This window comes from Gorilla gorilla, chromosome 10 (assembly GCF_029281585.2).
Source record: "Gorilla gorilla gorilla isolate KB3781 chromosome 10, NHGRI_mGorGor1-v2.1_pri, whole genome shotgun sequence".
Classification (NCBI taxonomy): domain Eukaryota; kingdom Metazoa; phylum Chordata; class Mammalia; order Primates; family Hominidae; genus Gorilla; species Gorilla gorilla.
The window spans coordinates 36,904,758-36,922,708 of record NC_073234.2 but is presented as its reverse complement, the minus strand read 5'-3'; the positions used below and the strand labels follow the sequence as shown (position 1 = coordinate 36,922,708).

The 17,951-nt window shown below is 38.2% G+C and overlaps 1 protein-coding gene across 1 annotated transcript in view; it reads left to right on the top strand.

The window, feature by feature from the left end:
• Positions 1-17,951, top strand: part of TBK1 (TANK binding kinase 1) — a 50,372-nt gene that overhangs the window by 7,920 nt on the left and 24,501 nt on the right. The window contains exons 3-6 of the mRNA XM_019039387.4: positions 256-396; positions 4,395-4,524; positions 6,959-7,140; positions 14,288-14,448. Of these exons, the coding sequence (XP_018894932.1) occupies positions 256-396; positions 4,395-4,524; positions 6,959-7,140; positions 14,288-14,448 (614 nt within the window). The remainder of the gene's footprint in view (positions 1-255; positions 397-4,394; positions 4,525-6,958; positions 7,141-14,287; positions 14,449-17,951) is intronic.

Sequence of the window (17,951 nt, the reverse complement as noted above, 5' to 3'; positions counted from 1 at the left end):
AAGGTTTATTTATAATATGAAAGAAAATATCCTTTTCTGAATTCCAAAAGGTGTAATTTGAAAGAAATGTTGAGCAGTTAATTGATTCATTTTAACTTTTTAGAAAAGTCAAGAGTCCTCATACAGATTCCCTGTGCCTAAAAGATGCATGATGTTCTGTAAGAAAATAAGTTGCAATAGCGAGTTCTAATGCTACCTTTTAATCTCTTTTACAATATTATGAATAAATAAAACATTTCTCTGTTTTTTTTAAAGAAAACTGGTGATTTATTTGCTATCAAAGTATTTAATAACATAAGCTTCCTTCGTCCAGTGGATGTTCAAATGAGAGAATTTGAAGTGTTGAAAAAACTAAATCACAAAAATATTGTCAAATTATTTGCTATTGAAGAGGAGGTAAGTAGTAAAACTTTAGTCTTATATTTATTGTAGTTATGAGTCAAGAGATAGAACCTAATATTAAAAAATGGATTTTTTAAAAAACTGTTGAAAATTAGGGTTTGTACAACCAAATACTTTATCCTAAAGGATTCTTGAATAGATAGAACAATAGAAATAAAATATCATAAAAATGGAATCAGAAACAGTAGTGTAAGAAATAAAAGGGGGCGGCCGGCTGCGGCTGGGTGCAGTGGCTCACACCTATAATCCCAGCACTTTGGGAGACCGAGGCAGGTAGATCACGAGGTCAAGAGATTGAGACCAGCCTGGCCAATGTGGTGAAACCCCGTCTCTACTAAAAATACAAAAATTAGCTGGGCGTGGTGGTGCGCACCTATAGTTCCAGCTACTTGGGAGGCTGAGACAGGAGAATTGCTTGAACCCAGGAGGCAGAGGTTGCAGTGAGCTGAGATCGCACCGCTGCACTCCAGCCTGGCAACAGAGGGAGACTCCATCTCAAAAAAAAAAAAGAAAGAAAGAAAGGATCATTTGAGCTCAGGAATTCAAGAACAGCCTGGGCAACATGGCAAAACCCTGTCTCTGTAAAAAATACAAAAATTTGCCATGCATGGAGGTGTACGCCTATAGTTCCAGCTACTCAAGAGGCTGAAGTGGGAGGATCACCTGAGCCTGAGAGGTCAAGGCTATGGTGAACCATATTGTGCCACTGTACTCTGGCATGGGTGATGGAGTGAGACCCTGTCTCAAAAAAAAAGGAAAGAAGGAAATAAAAGGGTATTGAATATGGTTACCAGCATTATTACTAGAAAAAGGAAGGTAACAAGTTAAATCTAATAATTATAAAAAGAAAAAATAATTATAAAAAGAAAAATCGAACTTTAAAAAAATAAAAATTTTATATTTCGTGAATAAAAATTTCAAGAGTCCTACAGTTTAAGATATGAAGTCCAATTATAAAAGAATTGATTTTTTTAAGGGGAAATAGTGGAATTAAGAATGTCATTAGGAAAAGTAATCTAGAAATAATGGAAATAGAAATTATTTTAATCCCTTTAAACATGAGCAGTCAATAAAATCTTTGGGAAAAAATGTAGTTTATACTCTTTATCCGAGTGATTTTATTTTTAGTGATTATTTCTTAGGAAGTAATCAGAAATATAATTTTATGCATGAAGATGTTAATTGGCATCCTGTTTATAATAAAGAATGGTTAAATAAGTTGAATAAATTAGAATGTGTGGCAGATAGTTACCTGGAATTAGCCAAACTCAAGATTAAGAGCATAGCCTTGCACACTGCCAAGTCTGCTCAAGACTTCTGATACCAATTGCAAAGGAGTTTGGCAAACTGCACAGAGAGAACAGTTCCCACAAGACTACCCTTACATCATCCCAGCCGGCTACAAATGTGGGGGTTGCCCATGACACTCAGATTTGGTAATTTACTGGAATGTAGAATGACTCACAAAACTGAGGAGAGTGCTATACTTATAATTACAGTTTTATTGTAGCAAAAAGACAGAAATTAGAACCAGCCAGAGGAAGAGACACAAAGCGTGGAATGTGGGAGGGTTCCAATCTTGAAGCTTCTTTGTCCTGAGGGACACATTACTCTCTCAGCATTGATGTATGACAGTATGCATGAAGTATTGCCAGTCAGGGAAGCTCACCCAAGCCTTTGGTGTCCAGGGTTTTTACTGAGGCTGGATCACTTATTGCCTGTATTGCTGACGTTTAGTCCCCAACTCCTTCCAGAGGTTTGGGGTAATTCCTTTAGTCTCCATTAAGCCCCCATCCTAAATCATGCTGTTAGACTCTCCAGTGGCCAAAGCCCCCAGAGGAACAAAGACAGAAGTCTTGTTCTTTCAGATAGGACATTTTAGGGGTCAGAGATCACTTTCCAGTAGCCAAGGGCAAAGCGTGACTTCTCTTTGGGTAAAGTTAATTTTTTACCACACAATAGTTAAGTGGTAATGAAAAGAGATATTTACCAAAATTTTAATCTTCTTGGAACACCTTATATATGATGTTATGTGAGAAGAATCAGGATTAAAAATATATGTGTAGTATGATCTTAATATATACAGTGTAATATGCAAACAGCATTATGTATCTATGACATTATTTCATCCATAGAAAAAAGACTGAAAGAAAATACGCCAAAATATTAATTCATTATCTCCAGGTAATGGAATTATGTATACTTCCCAAATTTTCAACAATCAACATACATTATCATTTAAAAGCAACAGTTTTTTTTTTCTATTACAATTATTTCTCTCTCTTTTTTGAAATGACTGCCAGAGAGTAATTTAAAATATTTTATAAAAGTGTTTTGGAGATATGTAGAAAAAAATTAGAAAAGAAACAAAGGATAAAAAGTTGGAGATGAATAGTAGATTTTAAGACTCATTCAGATTTTCAGATTGTGAAATTGTCATGCATCTTATAATCATTGTGTATATGTAATTTGATGGTATTTCTTTTTCCCCGTAATGCTGTTATTAAATTGATGAAGAATTATAATCAATGGTACATTAAAATTAAGGTTTAAAACAAATCAGCATCTCAGATGCAAATGAGCAGACTGGAGCTTTGCTGCAAGAGGGACCACTCAGCTGTTCTGCTACCCATTTATTTTTAAGGATAGGACTCCATTCCTTGAAGTAACAGTAGTCATTATAAGAAAAATTTCATTTTAAGAGGTTAGAAGAGCTGTTGTCCTAAATGTACTGTTATACATAAGAAATTCAACACTGGTGTGGTGACTCACGCCTGTAATCCCAGCACTTTGGGAGGCCGAGGTGGGTGGATCACGAGGTCAGGAGATCGAGACCATCCTGGCTAACATGGTGAAACCCCGTCTCTACTAAAAATACAAAAAAATTAGCCGGGTGTGGTGGCACTCGTCTGTAGTCCCATCTATTCAGGAGGCTGAGGCAGGAGAATGGAGAGTGGCGTGAACCCAGGAGGCGGAGATTCCAGTGAGCCGAGATCGCGCCACTGCACTCCAGCCTGGGTGACAAAGCGAGACTTTGTCTCAAAAAACAAAAGAAGGAAAGAAAGAAATTCAAGTGACTGGGTGTGGTAGCTCATGCTTGCAATCCCAGCACTTTGGGACGTTGAGGCAGGCAGATTGCTTGAGCCCAGAAGTTCGAGACTAGCCTGGGCAACATAGTGAGACCCCGTCTCTACAAAATAATAGAAAAATTAGCCAGGCATGGTGGAGCATGCCCATAATCCCAGCTACTTGGGAGCTGAGGCAGGAGAATCACTTGAACCTTGGAGGTGGAGGTTGCAGTGAGCCAAGATCGTACCATTGCACTCCAGTCTGGGTGACAGAGCAAGACTCTGTCTCAAAAAAAAAAAAAAAAAGGAATTTAAGATAATTTTAACAAAACCATTGTAACATTGTACCAATGATTTTGTAGTTCAGATTTAGCTACTTTTTACTGTGGTTTGTCTTCAAAAACAAATCCAACTTCTTCACCTAATAGGAATTTGGAAAATGTTAGTTTTTTTTTTTTTTTTTTTTTTTTTTGAGATGGAGTCTCGCTCTGTTACCAGGCTGGACTGCAGTAGTGTGATCTCGGCTCACTGCAACTTCCGCCTCCCGGGTTCAAGTGATTCTCCTGCCTCAGTCTCCTGAGTAGCTGGGACTAGAGGCATGTGCCACCACACTCAGCTAATTTTTGTATTTTTAGTAGAGACTGGGTTTCAGCATGTTGGCCAGGATAGTCTCAATCTCTTGACCTTGTGATCCGCCCACCTCAGCCTCCCAAAGTGCTGGGATTACAGGCGTGAGCCACCACACCCGGCCGGAAGATATTAATTCTTATATGTGTATGGTCAACAGATACTGAATCTCAGGTGAAGCAAAGTGCCTTCATCATTGTAGCAAATCCTACATTTAAATGAAATCAGATAAGTACTGGCATGTAATCAAAATTTATTTTTTATGTTGATTCCCAAATAATGATTTTTTTTTTTCAGACAACAACAAGACATAAAGTACTTATTATGGAATTTTGTCCATGTGGGAGTTTATACACTGTTTTAGAAGAACCTTCTAATGCCTATGGACTACCAGAATCTGAATTCTTAATTGTTTTGCGAGATGTGGGTATGTTTGTTTATTTATATGATATCATTTGTATATAAAATTTAATAACAGAATTTTTAAAAAATATCTTCCATTCAAAACTGAAGACCTTTATGCAATGCTTCATTAGATATGACACCAAAAGCACAAATACCAGAAATACATAAATTGGACTTCATCAGCATTAAACATTTTTGTGCCTCAAAGGACATCAGGTAAGTGAAAAGACAGCCCATAGAATGAGAAAAAAATGTTTGTAAATCATACACCTGACAAGGAATTTTTATCCAGACAACTCAACAATAAAAAGCCAAATAACCCAATTTAAAAATGGACAAAGGATTCGCATAGACATTTCTCCAAAGAAGATACACAAGTGGCTAACAAGTACATAAAAAAAAGCTCAACATTAATTAATTAATAACCGACATCATTGGTTATTAGGGAAATGCTCATCAAAACCACAATGAAATACCACTTTATACCAATGAAAATGACTAATATCAAAAAGACAAACAGGGCCAACCATGGTGGCTCACGCCTGTAATCCCAGCACTTTGGGAAGTGGAGGCCGGCAGATTGCTTGAGTCCAGGAGTTCAAGATCAGCCTGAGCAACACAGTGAGCCCCTGTCTCTACAAAAAATAAAATAAAAAATAGCCAAGCATGGTGGCATGCACTTGTAGTCCCAGCTACTCAGGAGGCTGTGGTGGGAGGATCACTTGAGCCCAGGAGATTGAGGCTGCTGTGAGCCTTGATGTGCCACTGCACTTCAGCCTGGGCAACAAAGCAAGACTATCTCAAAAAAAAAAAAAAAAACAAGTGTTGGCAAGAATATGGAGAATTGGAATCCTCATACTTTGCTGGTGGGATTATAAAATGATACAGCCATTCTAGAAAACAGTCTAGGAGTTCCTCAAAAAGTTAAATATAGAATTATTTAACTTTTGACCAAATGACCCAGCAGTTCCACTGCTACGTATATACCCTAAAGAATTAACATATCCATATAAAAACTTGTACTCCAGTGTACTTAGCAGCATTATTCATAATAGCAAAAAAAAAAAAGATGAAAACAGCCCAAATGTCCATCAGCTGATGAATAGATAAACAAAAATGTGGTGTGTCTATACAATGGAATATTGTTTGTTTACAAAAAGATATGAAGTAGTTATATATGCTACCACATGGATGAACTTGAAAACATTATGCTAAGTGAAAGAAGCGAGACACAAAGGCTGCAATATTATATGATTCCATTTATATGAAATGTCAAGAATAGGCAAATCTATAGAGACAGAAAACAGATTAGTGGTTTCTGGGGGATCAGGAGAAGATGGAGTTGGGTATGAGTTGTCTTTTTGGTGTGACAGAAGTATTCTGAAATCAGTGGTGATGGTTGTATAACTCTGTGACCATACTAAAAATGACTGAATTGTACACTTTAAAAAGATGAATGATGTGTGAATTATATCTCAGTGAACCTATTTTTTAAAAAAATACTGCAATCAAAGGAAATAACATCTTAAGAGAAATGAATCAAATATTTGAGGAATGGGAAAAAGTCAGGTGATAAGGTAAAAGGTTGGTGGGAATTCATGAACTTGACACTGGAAGCAGAGTGATTATTTAGGTGAGGATACAATGAGAGAAAAACAATATTACTAGTATGCTACAGCCTGTTTAATCAAATAGAAATTTTAGATATGATGTCTTCCTAAGTGTATTGGTAGTCCTGAGTTTTAATAATTATACATTGATACCCCTAAACCTTTTACATATTTTGAATTTGAACATTCATCTATCAGCCCTCAAGCAAATGTATAAAGTTATCACTCAGTGACACTGTCAGTTAGACAAAATAGCTTAATTTCAGCAAAGTAGACAACTTTGCCCTTAAGAAAAAAGAAAAGAAAAAAATGGGCTTTTTGGAATAGTGCCAAGCATATGAGAATACATTTTTATGGAAACAAGTTTGACACTTTGCTGTTTTTCTGTTTCTTTTTTGCTATTTTACATATTGAGTCCAGTTTACTTTTAGGGAATTTTTCTTCCCAAGATAAAGAAATGTAAAACTCTGGTGAAAGATTGATATCTTTTTTGGGAATCTTTATTATTTTTATATTTAAACAGATCACCCACATATATATAACCAAAGTAATTCAAGAAATCATATGCTTAAGACTGTTTTGTACATTTTCCTGGTAGTACTTAAGAGACACTGGATTCTTCCTTAGACCACATTAATTTTTATCATTCTAAAACTTCTTATAACTAAAACATAAGATCTTTTATATATATATATATTTATTATCTATTCTTTGAGTAAAATTACTTTGAACCAAATTATGGAAAAATTTATATTAAGTTTGGGTGACTATATCAATGAATTTGAGACATGCACACATACACGTAAATATCTACATTATGACTTATTTTGTTTTATATTGTTGAAGTGGGTGGAATGAATCATCTACGAGAGAATGGTATAGTGCACCGTGATATCAAGCCAGGAAATATCATGCGTGTTATAGGGGAAGATGGACAGTCTGTGTACAAACTCACAGATTTTGGTGCAGCTAGAGAATTAGAAGATGATGAGCAGTTTGTTTCTCTGTATGGCACAGAAGAATATTTGGTAAGTCATGCATCACTAATATTTTCATTTAAAGAAGCTTGATATATTGTAATTATAATTGGGTAATTGGTCAGCCAATTCACTATAAAATGTCATTTTTATGACAAAAATTAAATTTTCTATTCTAGTGAATATGTGCAACATGGGAATTAGGTACTTGCTTCCAAGGGTGCTGTTATTTTTCTGTTAAAAATTCTTGGAAGTTTTGTAGCACCCTTAAATTCTTTAGTTTTACTGATGCTATGGATCTAAATTAAAAGGCTCTGTTTTTTGATGAGCCGTCAATATATTACAAGCTTGTTATAATACTGTTTTTTATATATTCATTATATTTATGAAACAGATAATTCTATTTGGGGGAGTTGGTTATTGAATGACGAAAAGGACCATTGTTAGAAACACACACACACAAAATGCCCCTGAGAAGATCTAACTTGAAATTTTAGAAAGCTAGAAAAGCTCTGTAGTTGAAAAAGTTTATGTAGGTGTGTTTTTGTAGAGTCAGTAAATATTTGAAATACTTAAGAAAATATACTTAAAAGTAAATACTTTTAACATGTAATCAGGAAGTTTAATATATATAGCTCACTGATTATTCATGGCTCTGGGTTTTGTCTTAAAAGTCATAGAATCAGTGACTCTTTTGCATTTGTATTGTGCTGTTGTAATTTTATAAGATGAAAGATATCTACCACACCCTGTAGCTTTATTCAGATTATTCTAAGTCTGGCATGAACTAAATGTCTTAAATTGTTATCCTAACAATTGGTAACCCCAAATTGATCTGTAGATATATGTGATGATCTTTTAGATAAGAGTACCTAAGAATGGGTCAGACACAGTGGCTCATGCCTGTAGTTCCAACACTTTGGGAGGCTGAGGATTGCTTGAGCCTAGGAGTTCAAGACCAGTCCTGGGCACAATGACAAGACCCCATCTCTGCAAAAAATTACAAAATTAGCCAGGCATGGTGGCGCACATCTGTACACCCAGCTCTACTCAGGAGGCTGAGGCAGAAGGATCCCTTGAGCCCAGGAATTTGAGGCAACAGTAAGCTATGATTGCACCACTGCAGTCTGGCCTGGGCTATAAAGCAAGACTCTGTCTCTTAATTTTTTAAAAAAAGGTACCTGGCCCAGGCATGGTGGCTCATGCCTGTAATCCCAGCACTTTGGGAGGCCGAGGTGGGCAGATCACAAGTTCAGGAGTTTGAGACCAGCCTGAGCAACATGGTGAAACCCCATCTCTACTAAAAATACAAAAATTAGCTGGGTGTGGTGGCGTGTGCCTGTAATCTCAGCTACTTTGGGAGGTTGAGGCAGAATTGTTTGAACCTGGGAGGTGGAGGTTTCAGTGAGCCGAGATCGTGCCACTGCACTCCAGCCTGGGTGACAGAGCGAGACTCCGTCTCAGCAAAAAAAAAAAAAGTACCTAAAAATGGATTTTATTCACTCATTGCACAAATATTTATGAAGTGCCTATTATATACCAGATACTGTTCTAGGTGCTCAGACTTCTATGGTGAACTAGATACACAGTATTCCTGCTCTTATGGAGCCCACATTCTGGTAGGGAAAAAAGACAATTAACAAGTAAGTAAAGTAAATTCAGATCATTAAAGTTTAGCAAAGACAATAAATTAAGGTAATAAGATAAAGAGTGACTAGCAGGAGAAAGATAGCCTGGGAAAGCCTCCTTTGAGGACTAAATGAACTGACATGAAATGATAAAAAGAAGCAAGCCAGGCACACCGTTCTGACTGCTGTTCTGTGGCCGTTCCCTGGCCCTGTGAAAGCTACCTCACCCTGCAGAAAAGAAATTCAACCACCAGTCCTCATACTCCTCGGCAGTTCCCTCCATCTCTGCTGAGAACCTACTGCATCAGTCTAGCCTACTGCATTAGTCTGAACCCTACTGCATCAGTCTAGCCTCCTCTCCCCTACAACCTGTGTTGTTGAGGGCCCAGGATGCCTGTGGGGTCCTCTGGCTGTCTGAGTTGTGACGTATGAGCTGCTTTGTGATACAGTGAACTCCCTGTCATTGTGGATCTGGAGAATGTGTCATAGAACCTAGATAGCAGAGGGAAGTACAGTTGTAATGAATTCACCTTCAAGCTTCCTGAGACTCTTGGCTGGAACAGAGGCAGGACTCAGACGTTTCTGGCGAGTGGAATCAGGCTTCATATCCTGAATTCTCCACGTGAATGTAAGCTCCACAAAACCAGGGACTTTCATCTTAGCCTGCCGAGAACACCAAGCAGAATTAGACAAGAAGAAATCACCCCCTTCCTGCTCCTTTCTCCGTCCTACATGACATTTGTGCTTTTGCTATTATCCTTTTGTCTCTTCCTGGGCCTCAACATGTGACTGAGTCAACACACATCTTCATTCTCATTTCTCTGTTGGTGGTCTTCTCAGTTATATTTGGCTAGACCATGCTTTCTGCTTCTAGAAGCAACACTGCTGAATTCACACCAGAGCTTTGGTACAAGGCAACTTCCTGATTCCTTCACTTTCCCCAGTTCAGACATTCCCCTTGTCTTTTCTCTTAGAGCAGTGAGCCTCCAATAAATAGCTCAAGGCCGTGTTCTTCCAGACTGCCTCCTTTCCAGTAGCAAGCTCAAGCCCGTGTCCTTCAAATTCAATGATTAGATAACTTGTTCAAAAATTCAATTTCTCTCTTTCTCTTTCTCTCACCCAGTACTTTTTTTTTTTCCCCAACCCCACCTTCTGTAAGAATAGCCTATTTCTAAAAGCTAGTTCACCAGGCCCAGCTCCTTGTCTCTGGAGCCCACACCTGTCAGCCAAAGCCACAGTAGATGAATGCTCAAGACACTACCATTCCCAGGAGGGCACTGCTTGCCAAGGTTTACTGCTCTAAGAGTGTTCTTGGGCTTCAGTCTGGTTCCATCAGGCCCAGAGAAAACAGCAGCTGTAAAGGCCTGGAGACAAGAATGACCTCAGGAGTTGGAGAAACAGAAAAGATGGCAGTTTTACTGGAATTTAGTGAGTAAAGAGGCAAGTGGAAGGAGCTGGAATTGAAGAAGTGATCAGGGGGCTAGCCAGATCAGATAGGCTAGTAGTTTAAACCCTGTCAGACCAATACCCCCTTTTTATAATGAATATTTTGTAGTGTTCCCTTCAGTATCTTGAAATGAAATTCCTAGATAATATTATAAACCTGCACACCTAATTAAAATAGCATATCTTAATAATGTAAAGGAACATATTTTATAATAAAATAATAGATATTTAATATGTAAAAATTTAGAAACAGCTTCATGAGCAAACAAATTAAGTAGTGATATATGCTTGCACCTATATGTAATACTACTTTGAATACAAGTGCAGTGATAACTCATGTTGTATTAGTGAATCACATCACAAATGGTAGTATTGTTATTGACATGATTTTCCAAAGTAGTGAACAATTTTTGGTAAAGTTTCTAACTAAACAAAGTAAATTTAAATATAGTTACATTTTTGGAAAAGCTGTGCAAAAATACTTTGTTATATATAAAATGGAGTTCGAAATAGATTTCTCACTTGCACAAGTATCTGGCAGAATATTCTAAAGTCATTCAGGCTATATATAGGAGGATCATTTTTCAGAACTGTCACATATACTGCAGTATGTCCTTCAGTGTCTGGTCTCCGCCTTTTCCAATCATGATAATCACTGTAACAAGCAAACAGCAATCCTGTACCAGCCTTCATGAGGTTGCTCCCCCAATACCAACTATTAATCTTTCATGTAACCTCCTGGGAACACAGTTTAGCTTTTGCCTCTAAGACTTTTAACAGGAAGAGCAAAACATTAAATAAATTAATTCCAAGTCTGTGCTGTACTCTAGGCTGAAATTTAACTCCATTCTATTTATTTCCTATTTCAGAATGGGAAATATTCAAATACAGTGCACCAGAATGAGATAAATAATAGTCTAAGGCTCAGCAGCCTAGCTATATTCTACATTTAATTGGAAAGTTCCCTCGTGTTGAAGCTCCCAGGAACTACAACCCAGATGTTAAATTCTCTCTCTTTTGTATGTTAAAGTCCAAAGAAAACATTCTTCTACTGTTTTTTGTTTTTGTTGTTGTTGTTATTGTGACAGAGTCTCAATCTGTTGCCCAGGCTGGAGTGCAGTGGCATAATCTCAGCTCACTCAAGCTCCACCTCCCAGGTTCAGGTGATTCTTATGTGCCAGCCTCCTAGATAGCTGGGGTTACAGGTGCACACCACCACACCTGGCTAATATTTTTGTGTCTATATATATATATGTATACTTTTGAGACAGAGTCTCACTCTGTTGCCCAGGCCGGAGTGTAGTGGTGCCATCCTAGCTCACTGCAACCTCCACCTCCTGGATTCAAGCAATTCTCCTGCCTCAGCTTCCCAAGTAGCTGGGATTACAGGTGTGTGCCACTACACCCAGCTAATTTTTGTATTTTTAGTAGAGATGAGGTTTCACCATGTTGGCCAGGCTAGTCTCAAACTCCTGACCTCAAGCGATCCACCCACCTTGGCCTCCCAAAGTGCTGGGATTACAGGATGTGAGCCACCACACCCTGTCTCTTTTACTGTTTTTAATATGATGGATATCATCTCAGTAATATAATCCTGAAAACCTTGGAGTAGCTTTATCCTTATGCTCTTCTTCCAGATGCAATAGCCCAGGCCCAGTAACACCAAGCCAGTAACACATCAGGACAGAGCCAGTGGGCACAAATGTATCAGACCAGCATGTGTCAAGCCACCCCAAGTTAATCACTCCCAGAGAATAGCTTCCAGCTGTACCAATTAGGCAGTATATTATTGCACCGTGTAAGGAGGTCCGTCTTTGTCTCCTTCTGGAATCACTGTGTCCCCTCTTCCCAGGAGGCTTTATATTCCAGAAGGCATCAGACATATCCAGGTACTCTTGCCCTCTTCATGACACCATTTACACACTAAGTACCAGCTGCTAGGTCAAAGGTTTGGCAATCACGTCTTTGGACAATAATCACTTTATGTGCTGTGCTACAGAACCAGCAAAGCCACTGAGATCCCATATATCTAGTAGGCATATGTTTGGACACTCACGTCACTTCCCAGATCTTATACTTGTCTGCATTCTGATTTCTCATTAAAATGTATTTCTCAAAAGAGTCTTTTTCCCACCCCCATCTCCAGCACCCCCCCGCCACCCCGACCCCCAGAAATCAGAGATTGTGATCCTTTGGGAGTGAGAGTCACAGATTGCATCATTTAGAAGCCCCTCCCAGCAGCATTTCCTACACTGGTTCCCAGTTCCCTGGGCCATAGCTAAATCCTACAATGTCATAAGGAATTGTTTTGGTTTGGGATCATTTATGTGGTAACTCTACTTTGGTCCATACGTACACTTTTTAAGATTTATCTTCCAAAAATCTTCAAGTTGCCAGTGTATAACTTTCATGAAGGCAGATGGCAGGAGGCCATGCTGTGTGTGACCACTGGTTATTCTCTGCAGAACAAAATGTCCATCAGAATATCTGTTAGGTTCTGTGAGCTCCTAAACAATTTCTTAGAAGCTCCATCTGTTCTCAGTGACTATGGTATAGTGCAGAGTGTCCAATCTTTTGGCTTCCCTGGGCTACACTGGAAGAATTGTCTTGGGCCACATATAAAATATGATAGATTGTCTTGGGCCACACATAAAATAATGATAGCTGATGAGCTATTTAAAAAAATCGCAAAAAACCTCAATGTTTTAAGAAAGTTTATGAATTTGTGTTGGGCCACATTCAAAGCTGTCCTGGGCTACATGTGGCCCACAGGCTGCAGGTTGGACAAGCTTGGTGTAATATGTCCTATGTGTAAGGACGTGTGTTTAATGTCAGTAGATCCCCAGTGAACCCAGTCAAGTTAGTCCTCTGAATTGATTCTAGAGAATTTAATTTCATTAAATTAAATGCGCTTACCCTGACAGATTGCATTTGAGGGATAAGGCAAAGAAATTAAGGCTGCCTGATAGGTTTCGGGTATGAGCAGCTAGATATGTGGTGGTATTGTTTACTTAAAGTTTAGGAGGAAACAAGTTTAAGTGGGAAGACCAAGAGTCAATTTTGGATATGTTAAGTTTGAGCTGCCTTTTAGATATCAAGAGAACAGTAGGATATATGAATCTGAAGCTCAAGGCCCAAGGTAGTTTTGGAAGTTAGAGCATACATATGATATTTAATACATTAGGTCTGAATGGGAGATGAGGGAGTAAGGCAGTTATAATAAGCATGGACAGCTGTACTGAGAAGTTTTGCTGTGGTGGGAAGCAGAGAATTGGGTAATTGTTGAAAGGAGTTTTGTGGTCAATTTAGAGATCTTTTAAAATGGGAGATATTAAAGCATGTTTGTAAGCAGAAAGTAATGAATCAGAACAGAGGGAAACATTGCTGCATTAAATAAGTGGGATAATTACAAGAATTGATTTCTGGAATTGGCAAGATGATATGATAGGCTCTACAGCACAGATGGAAAAGTTGGCCATGTATAGGCGCAGTTCCATTGTGACTGGAAAGTAAGCCTGGAAAATGGACACAGATTGGCCAGGTGCAGTGGCTCACGCCTGTAATCCCAGTACTTTGAAAGGCCAAGGCTCTTAAGGTCCTCAAGGATCACTTGAGATCAGGAGTTCAAGACCAGCCTGGCCAACATGGTGAAACCCTGTCTCTACTAAAAATACAAAAATTAGCTAGGCATCATGGCAAGCACTTGTAGTCCCAGCTACTCAGGAGGCTGATGCAGGAGAATCGCTCGAACCCGGGAAGCAGAGGTTGCAGTGAGCCAAGATCAAGCCACTGCACTCCACCCCATCTCAAAAAAAAGATAAAAAAATAAAACGGACACAGATTCAGGTAGGTTGTATTTGGTAAAGGGCATAAGGGAGTGCTGGTCTGATTCCTTCCATTTCCACATTAAATTATGAAGCAGGGTCATCAAAATTGAGGATCAAAGGAGGTGGTGGTGAAGGTTTGAGGAGGGAGGGGAAGGTGTGAAATAGTCTTTTCAGATTGGGAAAGTGAAGTTATTAGGAAAACAAAATAGAATTTCTAAGCATTATTGAGTATCCATTTGTTTGTATAATGAAATGGGTCACAGGTTCATGATTTTTTTCTTTTTTTTTTAATCTTAGCACCCTGATATGTATGAGAGAGCAGTGCTAAGAAAAGATCATCAGAAGAAATATGGAGCAACAGTTGATCTTTGGAGCATTGGGGTAACATTTTACCATGCAGCTACTGGATCACTGCCATTTAGACCCTTTGAAGGGCCTCGTAGGAATAAAGAAGTGATGTAAGTGGTTTCCCGATCTAAAATCAGAGAAGCATTTAAAAAATGATTTCTGTCTTGGTTCATCTTATTGTTAGTGGTTTATGCTAATAAAAATTGATTTAACAATCATTTCTGATATTTTAAGCTACCTGGTTTTTAAAAAGAATGCAGCCTTATAAAAGTTTGCATAATTTTATGTTTAAGATATTTATGTTTAAATATCTTATATACACAGTATAAATGGTATTCAGTCTTTGGCCCATCGTTAAAAATGTACTGCTTTCTAGACTTTATTTCAGCACACTGTTTATTTCACTCTGCATACTTGTCAGCACTTTCCTCCCATACAATTGAAAAAAAATACATAGTTCTGTGGAGTATTAGAATCATTACCAGATCTAAAACAAACATCAGTCTTACCCTAAAGTGAACTGATTCCTTTTACCATTTAAAAAATAACATTTTGGGCCAGGTGCGGTGGCTCACGCCTGTAATCCCAGCACTTTGGGAGGCTGAGGGAGGAGGATAGCTTGAGCCTAGGAGTTCCAAGACTAGCCTGAGCAACAGTGAGACCCTGTCTCTACAAAAAAATACAAACATTAGCCAGGGGTGGTGGTATGCTCCCATAGTCCCAGCTACTCAGGAGGCTGCGGTGGTAGGATCACCTGATCCCGGGAGATTGAGGCTGCTGTGAACTGTGATTGCACCATGGCACTCCAGCCTGGGCAACAGAGTGAGACCCTGTCTCTAAATAAATAAATGAAAGAAAATTAAAAATAACATTTTGGCAGTAATGTAACATTAAACTTTTTTTTCCAGTGTTGCAGATTTGGGCCAGACACCTGATATATTTTACTAGTATAATGTATACACATTTATGTATTGTCACAATTTTTTTTTAATTACCATTTTTATTTTAGATTCAGAGGGTATGTGTGAAGCTTTAGTTAAAAGGGTATATTGTGTAGTGCTGAGGTTTGGGCTTTTATTGATCCTATCACCCAGATAGTGAACGTGGTACCGAATAAGAAGTGTTCAGCCCTTGTCTCCCTCCCTCCCTACTTTTGGAGTCCTCAGTGTCTGTTGTTTCCATCTTTGTGTCCATCTTTGATGCATTAAATAAGTGGGATGATTACAAGAATTGATTTCTGGGATTGGCGAGACAATATGATGGGCTCCACAGCACAGATGGAAAGGTTGTGAATGCAAGATTTAGCTCTCATTTATAAGTGAGAACATAACAGTATTTGGTTTTTTGTTTCTGCATTAGTTCACTTAGGATAAAGGTCTCCAGCTGCATCCATGTTGCTGCAAAGGATATGATTTCATTCTTTTTTATGGCTGCATAGTATTCTACAGTGTATATGTACCAGATTTTTGTTATCCAGTCTGCCATTGATGGGAACCTAGATTGATTCTATGTGTTTGCTATCGTGAATACTGCTGGGATAAACATACAAGCACATGTCTTTTTAGGTAGGATGATTTATTTTTCTTTGGTTATATACCCAGCAGTGGGATTGCTGGGTCAAATGATAGTTCTATTTTTAGTTATTTGAGAACTCCAAGCTGCTTTTCATAGGGGCTGAACTAATTTGCATTCCCACCAATAGTGTATAATTATTCCCTTTTCTCCACAACCTCACCAGCATCTGTTACTTTTTTTAATTTTTTTATAGCCATTCTGACTATTCTGACTATGCGTGAGATGGTATCTCATTGCAGTTTTGATTTGCATCTCTTTGATGATTAGTGGTTTTTTCATGTTTGTTGGCAGCTTGCGTAGTCTTCTTTTTTTTTTTTTTTTTTTTGAGATGGAGTCTCGCTCTGTTGCCCAGGCTGGAGTGCAGTGGTGCGATCTCAGCTCACTGCAAACTCTGCCTCCCAGGTTCACGCTATTCTCCTGCCTCAGCCTCCCGAGTAGCTGAGACTACAGGCACGTGCCACCACGCTCGGCTAATTTTTTGTATTTTTTAGTAGAGACGGGGTTTCACCTTGTTAGCCAGGATGGTCTCAATCTCCTGACCTCGTGATCCACCCGTCTCGGCCTCCCAAAGTGCTAGGATTACAAGCGTGAGCCACCACACCCGGCGCATAGTCTTCTTTTGAGGAGAGTGTATTCATGTCCTTTGCTCACTTTTTAATGGGATTGTTTGTTTTCTTCTTGTTGATTCGTTTAAGTTCCTTATAGATTCTGGATGTTAGTCCTTTGTCAAATGCATAGTTTACAAATAATTTCTCCCATTCTATAGGTTGTCTGTTTATTCTGTTGAGAGTTCTTTTTGCTGTGCCAAAGCTCTTTAGTTTAATTAAGTCTACTTTGTCTATTTTTTATTTTGTTGCATTTGATTTTGGGGTATTCATCATGAATTATTTGCCTAAGACAATGTATAGAAGAGTATGTCCTATATTTTCTTCTAGAATTTTTGTAGTTTGAGGTCTTACATTTAAGTCTTTAATTCATCTTGAGTTAATTTTTGTATATGGTAAGAGGTAGGGGTCTAGTTTTATTCTGCATATGGTTAGCTAGTTTTCCCAGCACCATTTATCAAATAAGGTGTCCTTTCCCCCATTGTTTATTTTTGTCAACTTTGTCAAAGATATGTTGGTTGTAGATGTATGGCTTTATTTTAGGAGTCTCTATTCTGTTCCATCAGTCTGTGTATCTGTTTTTGTACCAGTACCATGCTGTTTTGGTTACCGTAGCTCTGCAGTATAATTTGAAGTCAGGTAATATGATGCCTTCAGCTTTGTTCTTTTTGCTTAAGATTGCCTTGGCTATTCAGGCTCTGTTTTTGTTCCATATGAATTTAGAATAGTTTTTTCTAATTTTGTGAAAAATAACTGATAATTTGATAAGAATAGCATTGATTCTGTAGATCACTCTGCGCAGTATGGATATTTTAATGATATTGATTCTTCCAACCCATGCACATGGAATGCTTTTCCATTTGTTGTGTCATTTATGATTTCTTTCAGCAGTGTTAGTTCTTGTAGTGATCTTTCAACTCCTCAGTTAAGTGTATTCCTAGGTATTTTTGTGTCTGTGTGTGGCTATGGTAAATGGGATTGCGTTCTTGATAAAGTCTCAGCTTTGTCCGTGTATAGAAATGCTACTGATTGTTGTACATTTATTTTGTGTCCTGAGATTTGGCTGAAATTATTTATCAGGTCTAGGAGTCTTTTGGCAACATCTTTAGGGTTTTCTAGGTTTAGAATCATATTGTCAGTGAAGAGAGATAATTTGACTACCTGTTTTCCTATTTGAATGCCTTTTATTTTTGTCTTACCTGATTGCTCTGGCTGAGACTTCTAGTACTATGTTGAGTAGGAGTGGTGAGAGTGGGCATCCTTGTCTTGTCTCAGTTCTTAAGGGGAATTGCCCATTCAGAATGATGTTGGCTATTGGTTTGTCATAGATGGCTCTTATTATTTTGAGATATGTTCCTTCTGTGCCTAGTTTGTTGAGATGTATTGCCATAATTATTATGAAATAATTACTATGAAATAATTACTGTGTATAA